Source organism: Saccoglossus kowalevskii, chromosome 6 (genome assembly GCF_978046115.1).
Source record: "Saccoglossus kowalevskii chromosome 6, keSacKowa6.1, whole genome shotgun sequence".
NCBI classification, from domain to species: Eukaryota; Metazoa; Hemichordata; class Enteropneusta; family Harrimaniidae; genus Saccoglossus; species Saccoglossus kowalevskii.
This window is the reverse complement of record NC_140646.1, coordinates 33,828,861-33,848,723: the sequence shown is the minus strand read 5'-3', so window position 1 is coordinate 33,848,723 and position 19,863 is coordinate 33,828,861. Positions and strand designations below refer to the sequence as shown.

The 19,863-nt window shown below is 40.2% G+C and overlaps 1 protein-coding gene across 1 annotated transcript; it reads right to left on the bottom strand.

Moving 5' to 3' along the window:
• Nucleotides 1-863: 863 nt before the first annotated feature.
• On the bottom strand, nucleotides 864-15,724 carry LOC102808420 (dehydrogenase/reductase SDR family member 1-like). Its single transcript, XM_006816845.3, has 8 exons — nucleotides 15,482-15,724; nucleotides 14,723-14,784; nucleotides 13,766-13,909; nucleotides 12,497-12,582; nucleotides 11,829-11,961; nucleotides 4,213-4,359; nucleotides 3,622-3,691; nucleotides 864-1,896 (listed from the first exon to the last, which is right to left on the bottom strand). Exons 1-8 carry the CDS (start codon nucleotides 15,591-15,593, stop codon nucleotides 1,682-1,684), a joined length of 969 nt encoding a protein of 322 aa, XP_006816908.1. The 5' UTR covers nucleotides 15,594-15,724; the 3' UTR covers nucleotides 864-1,681.
• Between the last annotated feature and the right edge of the window lie 4,139 nt (nucleotides 15,725-19,863).

Here is a 19,863-nt window from a genome sequence, read left to right as displayed (position 1 = left end):
AATTATTCTTGCTCTATCATAAAAATGAAATTAACTAAATAGACTTGTCAATTGCTGGTCAAATGTACAAGCTCACTGGTAAGAGGAATTTCTGTTGGGATTAAACGCAGGTGGCACACAACACTATAAAAAGTTGCTTCTGTGCCACTTTCAAATAAACACCGATACATTCATCTCGGACATAATACAAGCATCCAGTACCTGAGCTTTACAAATACCGTAGGTGATGTATATCTATATTTTATGTTATATGGTAATTACATACAAATGATATTTTACTAATCGAATATGCAAACTCATCTTGGGTGATATGCGAGGTATGGATATGCTATTAAAGGGATGGGGACAACTTTATTTCAGCTTTCTATGCCATTTTTAAGTAATACAGATGTGTGAATGCAAGACATGGTTGATTATTTGGACTAGAACTTATTTTAGTCGTAGTAACACCACCAGGAAGAAGTGTAAAACCAACAAGTACATGATTATACTCTTTTTGTCATATTCTAATCAACCATTAAATATCTCCTATATGCTGAAATGCTGAAAGCTAGGCACTTGGTCAGACTAGGTGAAGACAAAAAGTGCAGTGGGTTATATTGTCACATGGAAACAATTGAGATATGTATCCATACATGACATAGGTCAATACTCAAAGATACTCAATACTCACTATTGCTGAAACTGTGCAGCTTTAGTAAAAGTACAATAACTGGAGTTGAGAACTGGAGTGCTTCCTAAACCATAAAATGCTTGATTTATCTTGATCTTGAAAATGCTTATGTTGCCATCATTTTGACAAGTGGGATAACTACAATTGTGAAAACTTTTTATGTAGGACATCAATAAACACTTTTGACGACTTTTTCACCTTGTATATCACTATATTCCATGATAAAATAAAATAAAAAACATATCCATCAAGCATTATAATAATAACAATACCCCCCTAGTAGTCCTATCGTTAAAAATACATGATATAATAGTGGGTTACAAGTCTATCTACTTTACAAGCATGACTGATGCAAAGCTCCTCTAGAACAAATTATGCCCCCTTGGTGTTTTATTTATTTATTTATTCATATAAAGCTAAATTTCGAAGTATATTTACTAAGCGAACTCCTTCACAATAAGAAATATTTATGATAATCTTCCACCCAACAAGCCTAAATATAGTGATTATATTGAAATGAATTTATTAATAAGAAGAATTTATTATTATCAAAATGTATTGAAAGGTCTGTTGTAGAGAATTGCCTCATAACATTAAGGATTGTTTGAGCAGAACTTCTAGTTAAATACAATGATACTGTTACACAGACAATATTCGGTGGCATCAATATATGTGCTCACTCTTTTTTCGAAACACCTGATTAATGTTTGCCATATAATTGCAAGATCCATATATTTTTTACTTATGATTTTACTATGTTCTGTGATGTACTTTGTTTGTGCTAAATGATTATTTGTCATTTTACGTGAATTGTCGATTGTTTTTCGTTTTTGAAAATATGCATTAGTGTCTATGAATAAGGATATCATTTGGGTACACATTATTTTTCTATTTTGCATATTTCTCCTACAGGTTTACTTTTTTTTCACATTTTAAGGAAAATCAAGAAGCTTACAATTATTGTATGCTCACTTGATTGCAAAATAAATGTTATGTTTTGTCATCTTTTCACAGTTTGCTCAAAAATACAGCCATCATCCACCGTGGGACAGTGACAAACTTTGGTATAAACATTGATAGCCATGTATGTCCACTAAGCTGCAACACGTCTTTTACACGTCTGCTGTGGAAAGGTACTTTTCCATCTATGTCTGTAAAGCCATACTCAGACGCCACGTCTCCCATGAATAAAATACGACCAGATTTCTTCATAATGTTTGGGTCTGAAATATTATAAAAACAAAATTAACATATTGTACAATTTAAATTAATGGATTACTGCCAGGTTCTACAAGATCATCAGCACATTCCACAAAAGTGACACTGTGGCTCTGCTACAATGACCTTAGTTGATTTGTCACTGTTTTTTTTCAAGAGTCCCAATGCCTTATGTCTTTCATGGAGAGAAGTTGACTAATGTCATTAAGATTTTTGAAGACGAATATTCAAAAGATTTTGTCATATATGAATGACGACTTTTACGAAAGATGAGGTCACTGACATTTTATGTGTTCTTAAGATGGAGAAAATGTGAAAAGCTTGACAATTATAAGACATCATGTCTAAAAGAGCTCTGCAAGTAAATGTACATGACCAGCAAATATTATTGCAAAGCACTGAGAAGCAGTCATTTAAGGTAGTGGGAAGCAAAAATAAATAGTTTTTTTCTAGTTCTTTCTAACACATGAAACATTTCTTCAAAATTTGCTGAATCAATACAGGTAATTAAATAATGAACAAACTAGCACTGTTGTGTTTTGCATAATGTTTGTGCTTGGAGAAGCTTATTAATTAGAAAATGTATGTAATGTTCATTGTGTCTTAGCACATCACTTAGCTTATTTATAACCAGTCGGTGAATGCTGTTGAACAGTTTTTGACTATGCATTATTTTTTGATTTGTATATTTACATAACAATGTATGCTAATATATCACTGGCAACATGCGCAAGATTTTCTCCAAATATGCAGCTTTTGGTATGGGATTTGAGATTCAGCAGTAGCTCTGATCAATAAATTGTAAAATTATAAGCATTTGGTTATGAGATTATTAGAACAAATCATTCTTGTTTATTTGTTTATTAGTCACTTCACTTTTTCTGTGTTTCTTAACTTTGAATACTGAATGCCACTATCTCACTGGACCCCATCAAATACTGCATATTAAGATAGTGCTCAAGTTTGAAATATACATCACAATGAAAGATTTAAATATGCAGGTTCTGAAAAACAATGCTTTGTAACAAAATAATGGACTATCAAAGGGGTCAAGTGAGCTGGGAAACACTTCAATTCTTATAGTACGGTAGTTGAACACGTACATTTACATGCATTCAGTTTATCTTGTAAATTTCAGCGGGAAATAATAGTTTTAAGAAATTGCAGGTTTAATCATTTTCACAATGTTTGGCATATAGTTGGTCGTTTGACTACATAGTATGTGTTCCTCTATATCCAGATTTTCAAACATTATATGGTAAATGAAGGTTATGAATCAGATAACAGACAGAGAAATCTTTATTCAAAAATATTGTAACACCCTTCCCACTATCTCAATGAAAAACCTACACCCAAACACACAATAATCAATAACCTGCGAATAAATTCCCATTTACAGAAGCTGCATGCCAAAAACCAAATGGTCAAGGCTCGTGTAGTTAAAACATCATAAATTTGAAATGCTATTAGAACATGCAAGGAATGATAGATTCACATCTAATATAATGTAATAACTAGAGACTCTAGTCACCCTCCAGTCGCCAGCATAAATAGTCCCATATCTGACCAAATAATTATTTAAATTGCATTCAATCTTAATAGAAATTGTTATATAACACATGTTTTGATTGGTTTTCAATCCTACTAAATCTGGATGTAAATTGTAATCAGGTATAATTAACAATGATAGTTAACAAAACCTCTACTTACAATCAGACTGGACTACTCACCACTCAAAAGGTGTACAACACCTCTACCAGAAAATTCAGGACTTTCTCCATTTTCAAATATCTTCAGTTGCTGTAAATAGAAAAACACTGAACTAGTGATCTAGGGTATTTTAAAACTTTCAAATAGTCACATGACACAGCTGTCTTCCACGCACCATCTAAGTTGTATTGCAGGGGTGTGTATTGCCAAGGACAGTGTAAAGCCAATGATTTGACCAAGCAATTAATTTATGACTGAAGTATAAGGATTGATCAGTCTTCATAGATGGAATATGGAAACAAACAATAGGATACAAAAATATAGGAACTGGTAATCTGTTTCCAAGTACTAGGAAACTAGGGATTATTAATAAAATGAACCTAAAATTGATTGGCGGGAGCTACAAATTACTAATTACGTTTGTGGATTACCATAAAGTATGTACCAAATTTCAATGAAATATGATAATTATGCAAATTAGGTAATCAGTATGCTCAACTTTCAACCCGAAACTAATTAGGTCGTTAATCATTGTTCACAAGTATTTGTATATGAGCATATATATATATATTTGTGGTTTGGAATGCAAAGTCTAAGAAAAACAACCTTACATTATCAATTGCTGTGTCACCCTTAGGTGGTGCTTTGCTTAACATATCATTAATAAGCTCAGTTCTCACTGCTCCAGGGTACAATGAAACAGCTGCAACACTGTGTTTCCTTAGTTCATGTGCACAGTCAAATGCCATTTTGTCTACCTACAAGACATATAAATATAAATATAAATATAAAATATTGAGAGAAAAAGTTAAGGTTTTATATTCTTGTTTCTGCATACTTACAGAGTGAATATGGTATTCATATTATATTTAGAGATATCAAAAAATGTTGACTGTTCTCAAATTAAATAACATAAGTAACATAGATGCATTCTCTGTTCAGTAAGGATGGTGGCACAATTCACAACTGATTGCAAATATCGTTCTCACTTAAATATAATTTAATGCAGGATAGAGTGACACTCCAACATAATGCAAGTAACTTGGCAGGTATAAAATTATCCTTTGGCATCGAGAAATACACAAAAAACATACTTAATATAAAAATTGAAACAAATCACAGAAATATGATTAATTTGAAGTAAACACCAGAAATAAAATAGTAAATAGTGATAATAAGGGTACATATGAGTATTAGCCACAAAAGTAAACTCTCTGTATAGACAGCTAAAACAAATTTCAAAAATGCCAAAAGTAGCCAAATTTTTTGAATAAAAACTGAAAATTAACTCAAATTTTATCTGTTGGCTCCAAAATTAGGGTTCATTTTCAGAAATATTGGAGAATATAAGATTAAGGTGCAGAAAAATTTGAGCAAGAAAGTCATTGTGAAAAGGTTAAAAACTGGCATTATTGAAGTAAAATAAGGATTAAATACATGTTTTACATATAGAAATGGATAGATTTAGGCGAGGGTTCTCTGAACCCGCCTATTCACATAGTTCATACCCACCATAGACTCCGGTCAGTCAAAATGACCATTTTGAACTGTAGGCATTAATCAGCGATTCTGCCGGTGACGGAGAGATAAAATCCAGGTCAGGGGAAGCCCCATGACCTCAAGATTCTTTTACCCCTTATGTCATGAACCCACGTGACCAAGGCCACCTGGCAGCGCCCCAGGTAGCCGTCCATCACTCTGGTTCCTTTCTCTCTGCCTTGAGGACTTAGACCAATGCGTCGGAAAGAGTGGGGAGGTTGGGGGGACCCGGAGTCTATGGTGGGTATGAACTATGTGAATAGGCGGATTCGGAGAACGCTCGCCTAAATTCACTACGTTCAATTACCCACCATAGACTCCGGTCAGTCAAAATGACCATTTTGAACTGTAGGCAGAGTCAGACACCGATAGGTGGCGGGTTTTTCCGAGCAAACAGAAAAAAAAAGACCCAAGAAGGGTGGTGTCTTACCTTGCCTGTGCTGTCCCAGAAGCAAGAAGCCAATGCTGCTGTGGTGACAGGGTTCGGTGTGCCCGAGAAAGCTAGACCCAAGCCGAATTCGGGGGTGATAAGCTTGTAGTAGAACCGAAATAGTTCATATGAGTGCGTAGGTCGACAGAACTGAAACCTGGGAGCTTCCAGGAAGTGCTAGTGGAACAGACAATCTGCCCACAAAAATGCCAAGACTGACTTATCGTCTATGCGCAGAGGCCCCTGCAGTCGTCCAGGCTGGGTCAGCAAACAAGGCCTGACCCGCTATGACGGGGTCTAACCTGAAGAGACCCTGCTCAATGGATTGGGTGTCTCCTAGGTAGTAGTTGATGAAGATGTTCTGCGTTCTCCAGAAGCCTGCCCTCAGAATGTGTTTGAGAGGGGCACCTGACGCTAGCGCTAGTGAGTTAGCAATCGCACGAACCTCATGTTCTCGTACTTGGTGTCTCTGCAAGGTCTGTGTTGAGGAGGATAGTGTATTATAGACCTCCAGTACAGTCGCAGTAATCCACCTGGAGATGGAAGTCGGGGAAGCTGGCTTATCCCGTTTGCCAGGGCCGTAACACAAAAACATGTGTTTGGTTCCCCATCTAGAAAACCTGGTACGGTTCTCGTAGCAACTCAGTGCTCGGACCGGGCAGAGAAGCAATTCCTCCTGATCCTCCGGACTGACAATATTTGCCAGTCGGGGGATGACGATCGGCTGAGGATCGTGTCCTGGGATTTGGTTTTTGGCGAGAAACCCGATTCGTGTCTTTAGTACAACTTGATCGTCCATAAAAGCGCCACAACCGTCCGCGAAGGATATTGCGTGCCTAGCTTTGATCGGCGCCTACCTGAGGCGAGGGCCAGTAGGAAGACTATTTTTCCACATCAAAAATTTGAGTGGTGCTGATTGGAGAGGCTCAAAGGGCGGTCTGCTTAGAGCAGACAACACAGCCGACGAGTCCCCGTTGGGCGGCTCCCTTGTATGGGGTCTTGGCATCTGGAAAGCAGTAAATAGTCTCCTAATAATAGGACAATCGGCTAGTCTTGTTCCCGTATGCTCTGAGTGGTGGGGGACAAGACCAACCTGTAGCCAACGCTCGCTGCGTAGGACAAACTCACTTCGTCAAACAGGTGGACGAAGGAGCCTGCTACCTGGCCAATAGATGGATGGTATGGATCAATCTCCCTTCCGCTACACGAATCAGTGTATGCTTGCAGCCTAGAAATGTAGGCTGCATAGGTGGAATCCCTGTTCGCCCTGGCCAGGACGTTGGCAGCCTGCTCAGATAAGGCTTTCGTATGTGCAGGTCTACTGAGAGCCTCTATGCGTGTAAGTGATACCTGCTGGCTCGTTGGTAGTGTGCCGTCTGGTTGGGACGTCAGGCCCGGTAAGTCCGGAAGCACTGCTGGCGCTTCGACTAGCATTTCCAACAGAAGTGGAAACTAGGCCTTGCTTGACCAATTGGGTGCAACCCATGATAGTATGCGGGTGTGCACCTGTCAAAGCTTTACTCCGGTGCCCGGTGAACTAGCGGGAAGGGAGGAAAAACTTACACAACTAAGTGGGTCCACGGGGCAAGCAAAGCGACCCTGGCCCAGGCTCCTGGAGTCAGCAGGAGTGTTACGTATGTCGGGAGCTTAGCGTTCCGGAGTGCGGCAAAACGGTCCAACCTTGGACCGCCCCACGGCCGAAACAGCCTAGAGGCTACCCACTGGGGTATCAGCTACTCCGTGTTCTGGAGACAGAGCCGCACTGAAAGGGCGTCACCAGACTTTTCTTCACCCCTGGAAGGTGGTGTGCGGTTAGCTCCACATTGTATTCCAGGCACCAAAGGAAGATTTTGCTCCGCTAGGACTGACAACGATGGGGAATGCATCCCCCCTCCTTCTTGAAGGAGACCACCGCTGCATTGCCTGTGTGGAGCAGGACTCTGTGGTCTCGAACTACGGGTAGAAAGCGTGGTAGTGCTAAGTATACTGCTCTCAGTTCGAGCCGGTTGATATTGTAGTCCCGAAACTAATGCGGGGGCCATATTCTTGGGCTTATTGGCCCAATAGATGCGCTCCCCAACCCTAGGGGGAGGTATCTGTTACCAGAGTCATACATGCGACGAGCGGGCCCAAGGGGCTCCCTGTCTGAGGTTGGCCAATGACGACCACCAGGGCAGGGCTTCCTTCACTTGGTCCGAGATCGAAACACGCCTATCTAGTTCCCATAGGAGAGCTCGGCGTTATAACAAGCGTTATACCGGGCGGCTGCGTAGTGCGGCCTGGGGAACGACCCTTCGAACCGAGGTCATCATTTCGATGATCCGTATTAGTTCACGGAGGGACACCGAGGGAACGCTGACTAGGCATTCGGCTAGGCTGCCTAGCGCTAAGCAATACACTTGAAATAGCTAAGCCAAGCTTACCTCTGTGTCAATACTCCATGCCCAGGGACACCAACTGCACGTTGGGTCGAGGTGGGACTTGTCGATTTACTAATGAGCCCAACTGGTGAAGTAAATTCCGTGTTAGCCTGACGCGTTTGGCTATTACCCCTTGTCCGGGTTGTTGGTAACCGGAAGTCTGGGTACGGATTGAGGTGTACGGACATCTGGTGAAGCAGCAGCACTACCTGTTTCATCACTCTGGTGAACACGTAGGGTGCTGTGCCTAACCCGAATGGGGAGGCCCCCGGGATTCGAATACTTGGCCCAGCTGGGCGATTCGAAGGAGATGGCAACTCACTGGGTGCATCGGTACGTGCAGGTAGGCCCCACTTAAGTCTAGCGGGGCTAGCCAGTCAAAACGGTGGATGGAGAGAAGAACCCTGAATGGTGTCTCCATGTGGAAGCGATTGAGGAGCACGTACTGATTCAGTCTGCCTAGGTCCAAAACTGGACGCCTGCCATTTGTAGACTTGGTACTACGAACACATTTGAGTAGAAGCCTGGCCTTAGCTCCGGCTGATATACCCTGTGTATGGCGTCTTTCCCCAGCAAACTGCTACTTCCTGTCTGATTGCTTCCGCCTTGTGGGAGTCCCCTGGCAGTGCCCAACAGGGGAGACACTGACGGGGGGAAATGGAGATTTCAGCGGTATCCCTGTAAACTGATGTCACCACCTGGAAAGGTCCGGGGATCGGTCACCCGTCATCTCCAAACCGGACTACACCGGCGCAATCTGTGTACGACAGGGATATGTGGCCATGTGTTCGGCAGTTGCGAGGGAGGGTGCTTCCTTCCCCCATGAGGTGAGTTCCCCAAGGCCTGAAGTAGTCACTAAGTTGTGACCTGGCCATTCACCGAACACGTGCCTGTCTCCCCCCCCCCCCCCCCCGGTTGCAGAGGTGAGCGTCAAACATGCCTCCCCTGCTGCCGGGTAGACGTCCGCCCAGGGAGGGTGAGGAGCCACCACCTGGCTCTTACCTCCCTGGGGGCGTGCTACTACCCTCCCCTCCCATGGAAGGGTATAAGCGCTTGCCTCCTGGCTGACTCCAGCTAGCGGACAACGCCCTAGGGCATTGTGTTTTCTGTGCTTGGGGTGCCCTCCGTTTGCCCATGGCAGGACCAACTGGCTAGCGGATTCAATGTGAACCCTCTGGTTCATTGCACTCCGAAGCTCCGAGACTGTACCCACCATTCCCTGAACAAAGAGGGTGGAGGAAGTCCAGTCTGCGTCACTGAGGTGGGGACGTATCAGCTTGTCGGCGAAAACATGTGCGTCTAAGGCCACGTCCCGTAGCACGGTAGTGGCCCTGGCCAAGAGAGCCAGGCGACACTAGGGGGTGTCACATGTAGATGTGCGGTGGCCCACCAGTAAAAATGTTGCTTGGTCTAGGAGGCTGGTGCGTTCTGCCTCCAAGGTCTCCAGAGTGCTGGCCACGCATAATGTGCTCCAGCAACTCTGCCCTCAGGGCTAGATGGGTCGTCTTTAATTGGAAAGGACACCCATGGAACGCAGCTATCCCCCTTTGCCCGGTTTGCCAAATTCGTGGTACCGGGGTCTGGGGAAGGAGCCTTGGAATCCGGTTGGGGGCGTTTTGGTCTCATTTCACGCTATGGGGTCTGATCCCGAAACCACACCAACCGGGTAGCGTTTAGTTCAGTGGGAAGTGTTGCCTAATGTTATCCCCACCTGGGGGCCTTAAGCATTACATCCTCCACGGCTGACCAACGCCGCCCATCAACACCGTTTGCATGCTCTGCACCCCACTCCGCACTCAGGCAGACAGGGAGAGACTTGCCGACGGGGTTGCTTTGGATCCCGACGCCTGTGATCCCATAAGCGTTGAAGCAACCTTAGGTGGTTGCTTTAGGATCAAGGGTGGGGGTATATACATCGTATCACTGGGATCGATGATACTCCGCCTCACCCCAAAAGTGTGGCTCACCGAGTCATACAGATGGAAGACTCTGAGGGACCGCCCGGAGTACCGGCTGTATCCGACGCGAGCGAACTGCATCTCCTTTCACTTTAAATATGTGAGAGGGAGCGTGTTCGACTGTGCGTCTCATGACAAGGTCAGTTCCCTCTGGGGACGCCCTAGGGTCGATAAGAAGGAAGTCAAAACCCACAGCGAGGACCGGACACAAGGAAAAACTCGTTACCGTTGTACAGTTACCACGTGACGAACCCTAGCTAGCTGAAAGTAGGGGGGGTCAACGTGTGCCCAGCCCTGAAAGCCCTGCCTCGAGATCGGAGACTTGACTGCCAGCACCCCATTGGCATTCAGTGCCAGAGGACCAGAGAAGGACCGGTGCAATTAGCCTGAGCCTCGGCCAACCCCCAAAATAGTGAGAGGGCCATGCCTGGGAACGGGGGTTCCCCGGAAGAGACGTGTTTGAATGCAAACATGCTTTCGTGTCTCTTCCTGCTTGCCCACCGAGGGGACACAGTGGAGACAGCTCGCTCCGACTGCGTCTAATCTACCCGGCCTGCCAGGGACGCAATTGCCCCGACAGTCCTTCGACCAAAGCCCTCAACTCGGAGGCAAACTCGGTGCCGTGCGAGGAAGGGTCCACGAAGAGACCCGCAACGGGCCCCATAGGAGAAAACCCTCCAGGGGCACAGCCTCGCTGCAGCCGGTAAAATCGGGTAAAAACACCGCCTGAAAAAACAGACTGTGAGGATGCCCTATGATCAGCGGGGGAGACCGATAAAAATATCGGTACCTTCGCCATCGGGCCTCTTACTGGACGTCCCGGTACATGAAGTACCGGTAGCCGAGCGTGAGGATTTTCCACTCATGCAAAACACGCAACTCACTTTAACCGATTTGTTTACTGGACGCGCGACCTTGCTGTGACGTGGTCAGTGTCAGCGATTTTGATGGCTCTGAAAGAAAATCTCAGGCCTCAGAACTCCAGTGAAAAAAACACGCTTTCACGCAAAAACCCCGAAACCCGCACATAGCCACGACAAAGTATCTCGGATGCGGGTTCTATGCTGGTAAATTCAGAATAAACCACTGTACGGTCGGCTCGAAACACGAGGAGACCGGAAAGAAAAAGGCAGCGAGCCTTGGTGCTGTCATTACATCGATATATTGCTAAATACATTGAAAATAAAAGACGACATGCATGAGGGAAAACGAATTACAGTTGTAAAAGGTGGCCTCGGTCACGTGGGTTCGTGACGTAAGGGGTAAAAGAATCTTGAGGTCATGGGGCTTCCCCTGACCTGGATTCTATCTCTCCGTCACCGGCAGAATCGCTGATTAATGCCTACAGTTCAAAATAGTCATTTTGACTGACCGGAGTCTATGGTCGGTAATTGAACGTAGTGAATACAGCAATGTTTACCTTAGTGACGATAAATGTCAAGTCTATAATGAAGTGAAATCAAAGATGAAAAACATTTCTTGCTCAAATGTAAACTATATATGAGTGAAAGTGATCCACAATTCACAGATACCGTAGAACATCAAATAGAGAAAAAAATATAGCCATCATGACCAGTGAAACGACAGAATAAAAACTGCGCTGTCAAAATGTACATAAAATGGTCTCCAATTATGGAGGAAAATCTTACTGTCAACTGCCTCATTTTTGTTTAAGTATTTTTTTGCTACTCAAGCATGTGTAACTGTTTTTTGTTTTTTCTTGTTTACATTTTTATACTAATTTATAAAAATCCAAACGAAGATACGTTTATTGTTAGGTATGTATGTGCAAGCAAGCAAAAAGACAAACACCTAGAACAGTCACAATTGATACCAATCTGAATTAATACATGTATAATGCAAATAGAACTAATACTGACCCCTGCTTTCCCCGCACCATATGCGACATTGATAAAGTACATAAGGCCACCTGGTGACGAGATGTTGATAATCAAACCCTGCTTTGCTGGTACCATCATTCTTGCTGCAAACACTGATGCAACATAATGGCCCCTAAATACAAGAAATATGGAAATACTCAATTAGGCATAGTATTGTATAATGATGATTAAAAAACAATTTTGGCAATTAAGTATACGTGTTCCAGTGACTGTAACATTGGAGACTGTTAACCCATAAAACAAGATACCCTATCTGCTGAATCAGTAGTGTATATACTTCCATAAATTACAGAAGCATATTCACAGTCAAAAAAATTATATTTTAATAATCCTGCATACAATAAATGGAATTTCTTGCTTATGTGTGCTTCTATTAGAGATACACTTCAAACAAATCATGCATGGCACAGTCCCTGTTATCAAATTTAAATAGATTTGTTTATAGTAATATAAACTTTAATTGGATTTAAAGTTTATTTGAATTTTATTTGATGTTATAACATGTGAACTGAGGTGAAAATTGGATTCCTCACTTCAAGTCTAGTTACATAGGGTTGTGAGCCAACATTTTTAATTGAAATCACGGTATTTCTTATCTATCTCACTATTATACTTGTCAAATATTTAATAAAAATTGAAAAACTTACCTGAGTCCAACATTATTCACAGTATCCCACAATTCAGGTTCCAATTCCCAGAATTTTGTTGCTGAGAAACCAGATTGAGTCAATGCCTGAATAATTAGAAATAACTTGGATATGAACTTGAAGCTGGAGACCCAGAGTTCTGGGGGAACCAGTACAAATGCATATTACAGCGTATGACATGTGTACTGTGTTACAAATCGATTACAGTTTCAGTAGTCACTGGGTTGGGTTGGAGTGGCTTGTTAGCTGGAGTATATATATCTGGTAATGTCACTTACCGGTATGTGCGGGCTTTGAATAAGAACACATATGATTATGGTTTGATTGACAAACCTCATTAATGGTGGTAAATGTTACCATTACATGTACCTTATGATGACGCATGCACTGTGGAATACGGGGGAAAAGGGCCTGAAAGCAGCGCACTATGTAGACACATCTCATGAATATTATTTCAAAGTACAATTTTTAATAGGAAGCATTTAATATGAAATGCCAGAATCACATATATTTAGTCTTGATTCCTCCCCCCCTCTGTCTATTGTGGTTTTTCGAAGACTGTACTCGCTTTCTAGACTGGTCACCAAATTTAACAAGTGTCTGTGTTTACACTGTTTGCTGGTGTGAGTGTTGGCAAGCCTAAATAAGTTTTGATTGTATATAGCGCCAGTGTCCATGTCAAGTAAGTTTAATTAACTCTTTGTGTGCCATATTTTTTCTCATCAAAATTTTGTTACAAGAATTTGCCTATTTTTATGTATTTTTTAAAACAATTTTTGGAACAAATGGACATAATTTTCTATTGATGACAAATTGTCATCAACATTTTGGAGCAAAAATTAAGTTGAATACTAGTATCTTGGAGAGAAATGCATTGTTTACCCCAAAACACATCATTTTAAAAATTACACACAATGAAATTTTCAACTTCAAGTACAAAAAACAAACAACTGACAATTCACAAGAACAAAACAAAAACAAGTACACTACAAGGAAAAGATATATGGAGCCTGTGTGTGGTTAATTTTTGTTGTCTAATCACTATTTTTATGAGCGAGATACAGGGGGTATAAAAGGCATGATTTTTTTTTAGATTTTTCAGTGACAATCACCTAAAATCAAACTAAAACACTTACAACTTTTATTTCCCCTTCAACTTTTTCACTCACTTTTGATTTGATAATTTGACTGCATTGATGTCTCCTGAATTTCCAGACTAGTAAAATCCTAGATCTCTTTATCATAATTAAAACAGTTCGTGGTACTTACTTTTACTGCAGCGTAAGCATTGTTAACCAAGAGATCCAGTCGTCCATTTTGTTCTTTGTTGATTTTATCAAATAATTCTTCTACTTGTTTATCATCTGTGTGATCACATTTCACTGGTATACAGGTGCCACCACGTTCTTCGACCTGTTCATATCAACATACATCTCATATTATAGAACCATAACAGCACTCAAACTCAATAGCACATAAAATGTCTTTGTTACACATTGTTCAAACTGTAAGCTGGCATATTAAAGTAGAAGCATACTCATATATTAAGAAACCCAGAATTTATTCATTTTGCAATAAATTTTCTCCAAACCAATATAAGAATATTGACCTAAAAAAAGTTGGGGGTCACCAGCCTTTTTTTCAAGAAAATGATGGTTGTATTTTAGTGGAAAGTCACCATTTTGTCACTATTATAACACTTTTACATAGGTTCTCATGGCAGAGATAGTATGCAATATCTCAAAATCTAGCCTGGTGACATAGGTTGAAAAAATCATATATTGTTAATGATGGAGTTCTTTTTTGTTGTTCTGAATTATTTAAAAAATCTGGGTTTTAAAAAGTGTCAAAAAATGCATTTTTTCTTTAGCATTGTGTTGCAATTTTCATGAAATATTAGGACATGTTTCTCAAAAAATAATACTATTTCATTGTACCATGGGAAAATAGCTTCATGATTGTACATAATAAACTAATGAACATTAATATGTGATTTATGACCAATTTTGTCAAAAATTATGACTAGGCTTCTACCTTAAGGGGCAGTGGGTCCCATAACTCCCATATAACTCATAGCAACGTATTATCCTGGAAATAAATCATGGTGATTTACACATGGCTCAACGCATTTAACCCTTATTCTTGACCAGATGTGAGTTAATTGTATGAATTCAATTATTTGTATTTTAACCAAAATACTAATTCAACTGTTCTAAATGTAAGTACCTGTTTTGCGGTTTCCTGTAAGGATCCTGGTAATGGTGTGTCATTCGGTGAAAAAGTTCGACCTACAGGATTACAAAGTACAATACGATGGGTTTGGTGCCAAAACTTTGGAATGTACGAAGGCCTTGAAATTACTGTAAACTCCTTCAAATTTGAGAGAAAAAAAATTTACCAAATTTGACATGTCGGTGAAAATCACAAAATTGAAAAGTGTCATTGTCTTTTGCAAATTTTGTATTCACAAAAACCATAAAATTCTGAAATGATTTTACAGTATATATTTTCCCGGTAAAATCAGTTAAATATGAAAGAAAGTTGTCATAATTTTTGGAGAGAAAAAATTTGAACAAAATACAATTTTTATAACAATTTTAAAACATGCACCCACACCGATTATAGAAATTAAATTGAACAGAAACTGGTTATATTTTAATCTGGGCATAATACTAGATTGAATAAATATTGAAATTCCACAAAATGAAAGACTGAACCTGAATACCAATGTTTCACTGTACACACGGCAAAATGAAATAATTTCATCTTATATATATATATGTGTTTGTGTTGCCTGTTTACCAAGTGACTAATGTATTATGAAAACATTTTATTTGACTTGTTTAACCGTCTTTGTTTATTTGTTTATATGTTTTTGTTTTATCCGAGTTTTAGCTAAACGAAGGATATAATTATTTGTGTTTATTTACGATGACTCAACAGAAAAAAAAATCAGTATTCAGGCATTGAGCCACCTATACGTACCTGTTATGTAAACCGTGGCCCCAGCTTCTCCGAGTTGCAATGCAATTCCTTTACCGATGCCACGACTGGCACCAGTTACTACGCAAACTTTACCCAACAATGGACGTGACATTATCTTGATCCCGAATATCACAGTGGTAAATACGCTTATCTGAATGTAACCGTACCAGGTTTGCTCTGCTACGCAAGCTCCTTAACGCCAGGGTTCCATGCCTTAACCACAGTAACTGTGCTTCAACTCAGCGTCTGGGTCAAAGGTTGTTTATTTATCACAAACTGACTTGGCTAGGGGGTCTACTCAAACTCCGGTCAAGGCATAAGGGGGTTGGCCATTGGACATTCTTGGGGTAAATGGAAGTTATCTGCGCAAAGAGGTGGAATAGAGGAAAGCAAACACAAAAATGAAATAAAGCCAACGTTTAGCGGTCGTAATAGTTTCACTGTAATTAAAAGGTATTGGCTGAAATGTAAAATCTGTTGGAGGCAATCAACTTGAATTTTCGAGGACGGGTTCTCATAAACAAAAGTTGAAATTTGTACATGGGTTTGTTTGGAAAAATCTCTTAACGTGTATTCGGTGCCGTGATAATGTCTTTCTTTTTTACTCAGCATCAGCATCCTATATGGTGCAAAAATTCTGCCTTGCTATCAATTACTAGGCCCCACTATAATTTTGATTTAAGCAAACGCGTGTTGAAACAATTTTTTTGGGGAAATTTAACGTTGACATTTCAATGCAATTGTTTTATTTGCTTGTGTTCAAATTTCCTTTACTAACGCAATTGTAGCCATGGGTACCACCATATAACTCTACTTTAGACAATTCTCGTTCTGTTCATGCGAGATTTGTGACTCTTCGTCAATTTTTCAATTTTTATTTTCGATTTTGCCGGTGCCGAATCGTCACAAGTAAAAAATCAGCAGAGCTTTGGGCCCACAGCTCACGCCTCAGTTCGGCTACAGGGAGCCCAGGAACTATGATCAACTGTACGCTCTCCCTACGAGCGGGGTGGGGGTGTATCGGCTGGTATCTAGTGTAAGCCCCCGCTCATAGGGAGTGCGTACAGTTAATTATAGTAACTGGGCTCCCTGTCGGAAGTAAGCGCAGCACTATGTCACACTCTTGAGATAATATGCTTATCCATAAATAACCCGTCAAAAAAACCAGTAACGTATGTAAATTTATGGAACGAAATTTAAATAACTGTGATGCACTTTATCAGTACTGGAAGTTACTTGGATTAATTAGGTCCATCGAGAATATAATTGAAAAGTTTAGTGCACATGCACACTGAATGTAATTACATTATTTAATCGTGTGTCCATGAGAATTTGAAAGATGGCCGATCATGGAGAGTTCAGTACAGTTTAATATTACCAACGAGAAGCGAAAATTTAAGAAAAATAAACAATGTCGATCTAACAAGTGTGTCCTCCCCATCACTGATTGCAATTTGAATGTCTGGAGTTTTTGAAAATATTTCATTTCAAGTTATTATCTGAGGGATCTGAAGACCGCTTTTGATATATTATAGAAATATATTTATTTTGGTCTAATCACTATATTTACGGTTTTGAGAATGCACTGGTGACACAATTACTCCTTTTGAAGTTAATTCAAACAGTGGCTGTATTCCGTGAAAAGTCTCCAGTAGACATAGGTCGACACATTTTTTTTTGGAGAAGTTGAGGTCAGTAAAATTGAAATTGATGAGTTTTTATGTTACAGGGTTTTTGCCAACATCGAAAACTACTAATTATATAAGAAATATTATGTAAACTCTTTAACATGTAAGATTTGGTGTAAGAACGGTCGCACTATGCATGTATGTTTGGATGGATAACAAACTTCATATACGAGCACTATGTCAAATTAAACGTTTTCAGCAAAAAAAGCATTACGCTAAATCACAATGACATCATCGTGATGAGTCGTATTTTCTCAGGTCTTCATGCTAATCTGAGCAATCATCATCATCATGAGTAATTGCAGTATCTGCACAAATTCATCATTGAAAACAAACAAAAGCAGGTAACCTTTCAAGACAGAGACATTTGCAACGAGTACAATTCCAAGCTTAAGGATGGATGTTGCAAGATCTACTGGATTTTTAACGTCTACGTCTGCCTTGCATACTTATCTACAGATTCAATCCAACGAAATGTTTTGCTAAAGGACCACACTGATCAAACTTGACATCAGATGAGATATTGCAACACCGATTTACAGTGTCATTTCAGCACTTCATTTTGCATCCACCACTCATTTCCACACAGGCCCATCCTACTGATAATTAATTACAATGATATCTTCATGGGAGTTTTTCCGATCATTCAGCACACTTTCAGACCTTCATCCCACCCCTGTTCGGTCAAACCAATGCTCTTATGGCCTGGGCATATGGCTCCAGACACCCAGACCGAAGCGCCCCTGCCAATATTTTATGGATTATGTAGACTGTTTTTAAGTACGAGATTGTTTTTTTTTCCTTTTTTCATCTAGTTATGTAAATGCATGGAGCTTTCTGCCATTTACGGATCTCTGGGTGTCTTGAACTGTCGCCTTTTTCCCGTTTAATCAGTACAAATTCATTGCCAAGTTGCACATGTCCTACAGCGGCACTACCCCAAGCTTGTGGTAAAGGTAGCGTGCCTGCTGAAATATGGGGAATTAATCTTGAAAGAAATTACAGGAGCATTTAATGAACAGTAACATGTTATTATGAATCATGCCTTTAGTAGGAAGGTTGATGTCGCATACGACTTGTTTACCACTTCCGTGTGACTGAGAATGTTCTAGAACCGTACTGTGTCTGGGTGGAATTTTTAGATGTTGATTGAATAGGTAATAGGACACTGTAGAAGGCAATAGAAGGTAATGGAACATTCTAGAAAATTGTAGTAAGTTCCAGACTCATTATGTATGCTGATGTAATGGTCTATTTATAGACAGTGTGGGTATATAGGGGAGTTGTTCAGCACTGAGATCAGATCGGAGATCTCGTTGAATTGTATTGGAGTTTAAGTATCTAGTTATTGGAGTAGTAGAGTTTTACCGCGTTATTGTACTTGATGTTTGCAGAGTATAATAATACCAGTACCAGTTGAAACCTCATCTGTTGGCTCCGTGTTCGTATGTTATCATCGCCGCCAGGGAAGTCTTTTTGTTACTGTTGCCATTTTGGTATTTGAACCATCACACCTGTACTATACCGATTACGGTAATATTACGTTGCGTGCGACAGTTGAAAACACAACCTTACCATTTTACATGCAGGGTCAGGTACATTTTGTTGAAACAGGGCATCAAAGATTAAATATTTCATTTAATTTTCACAGAATTAACATTTTCAGATACAAATTGTTTTTTTTTTTGTAAACTATTAGCAATGCTACTTATTGGTATAATTTCATTCATTTCCACCCAATACCACATTCAACAACTGTCGGCATTAATGTTCAACTTGAGATCGTTTGAGTAGGAATTGCGACTGACACTGTCTTAACTTTTATCATGCTATTAAAAACAAAATTTTAAATCACATTTATAATATACTGAATCTTGTATTTTTTTTGAGGATTTTGAAAAATATATAAAAAACATTCGAAGAAATTAGAGAAAATCGCAATAAAAAATGTATAAAATCAGACTAGTGTAAATGAAAGCTCTATGTGGAATAACACCTAAACTATTGTAGCAATATAGGTCGAGCACACTGGAGTCAAAATACAAGATTTCAACTGTTCATGGAAACTTAACACACATGAAGTCTTATGACTTGTACTTTTTGTCTCGTCCCCATTGTTCTATGTTTCTTACTTTCGTTAGCAGACAGTTTCAACCTAATTATGCATTCTTGTTAACGGTACTGTTTTATCAATAGATTAACAAGCCGGCACTGTTAATAATGAATGGGTTAATTTAAATATTCATGAGCACAACAGGAGTGAAAAGCTGATTAACATAACAGGTGGCCACTGAATGAAAACAAAGAACAAGGTGGAATTTTCATTTAATTATTTAAATACGCAATGACGATTATACGATACATTTTAAAAACGTATTTCAAGTTTCCTATTTCCTTTTACAAAATTCACGGACACTTGGGAAGAATCGGTTATGACAGTGGTATTAGATTTGTCCTCGTCTGTTGGGGTGGTGGATATGTCATGCGTTTTCGCTTCCTTCGCCGTTTTCGGTTTGGGTGGCTGCAATGCGTCTGACACCGATTTCGTCTGCTCGTCGCTCGTCCGCTTGTAGCTTCTAATTGCTAGACTGGAGTGACCCGTTCTTTCTGCTATTAGCTGCTCGTCGAAATTTTGCCGAACAGCGGGGTTGCCTGTGTAACCTGTTTAATTAAAATAAAATACAATGTATCAAT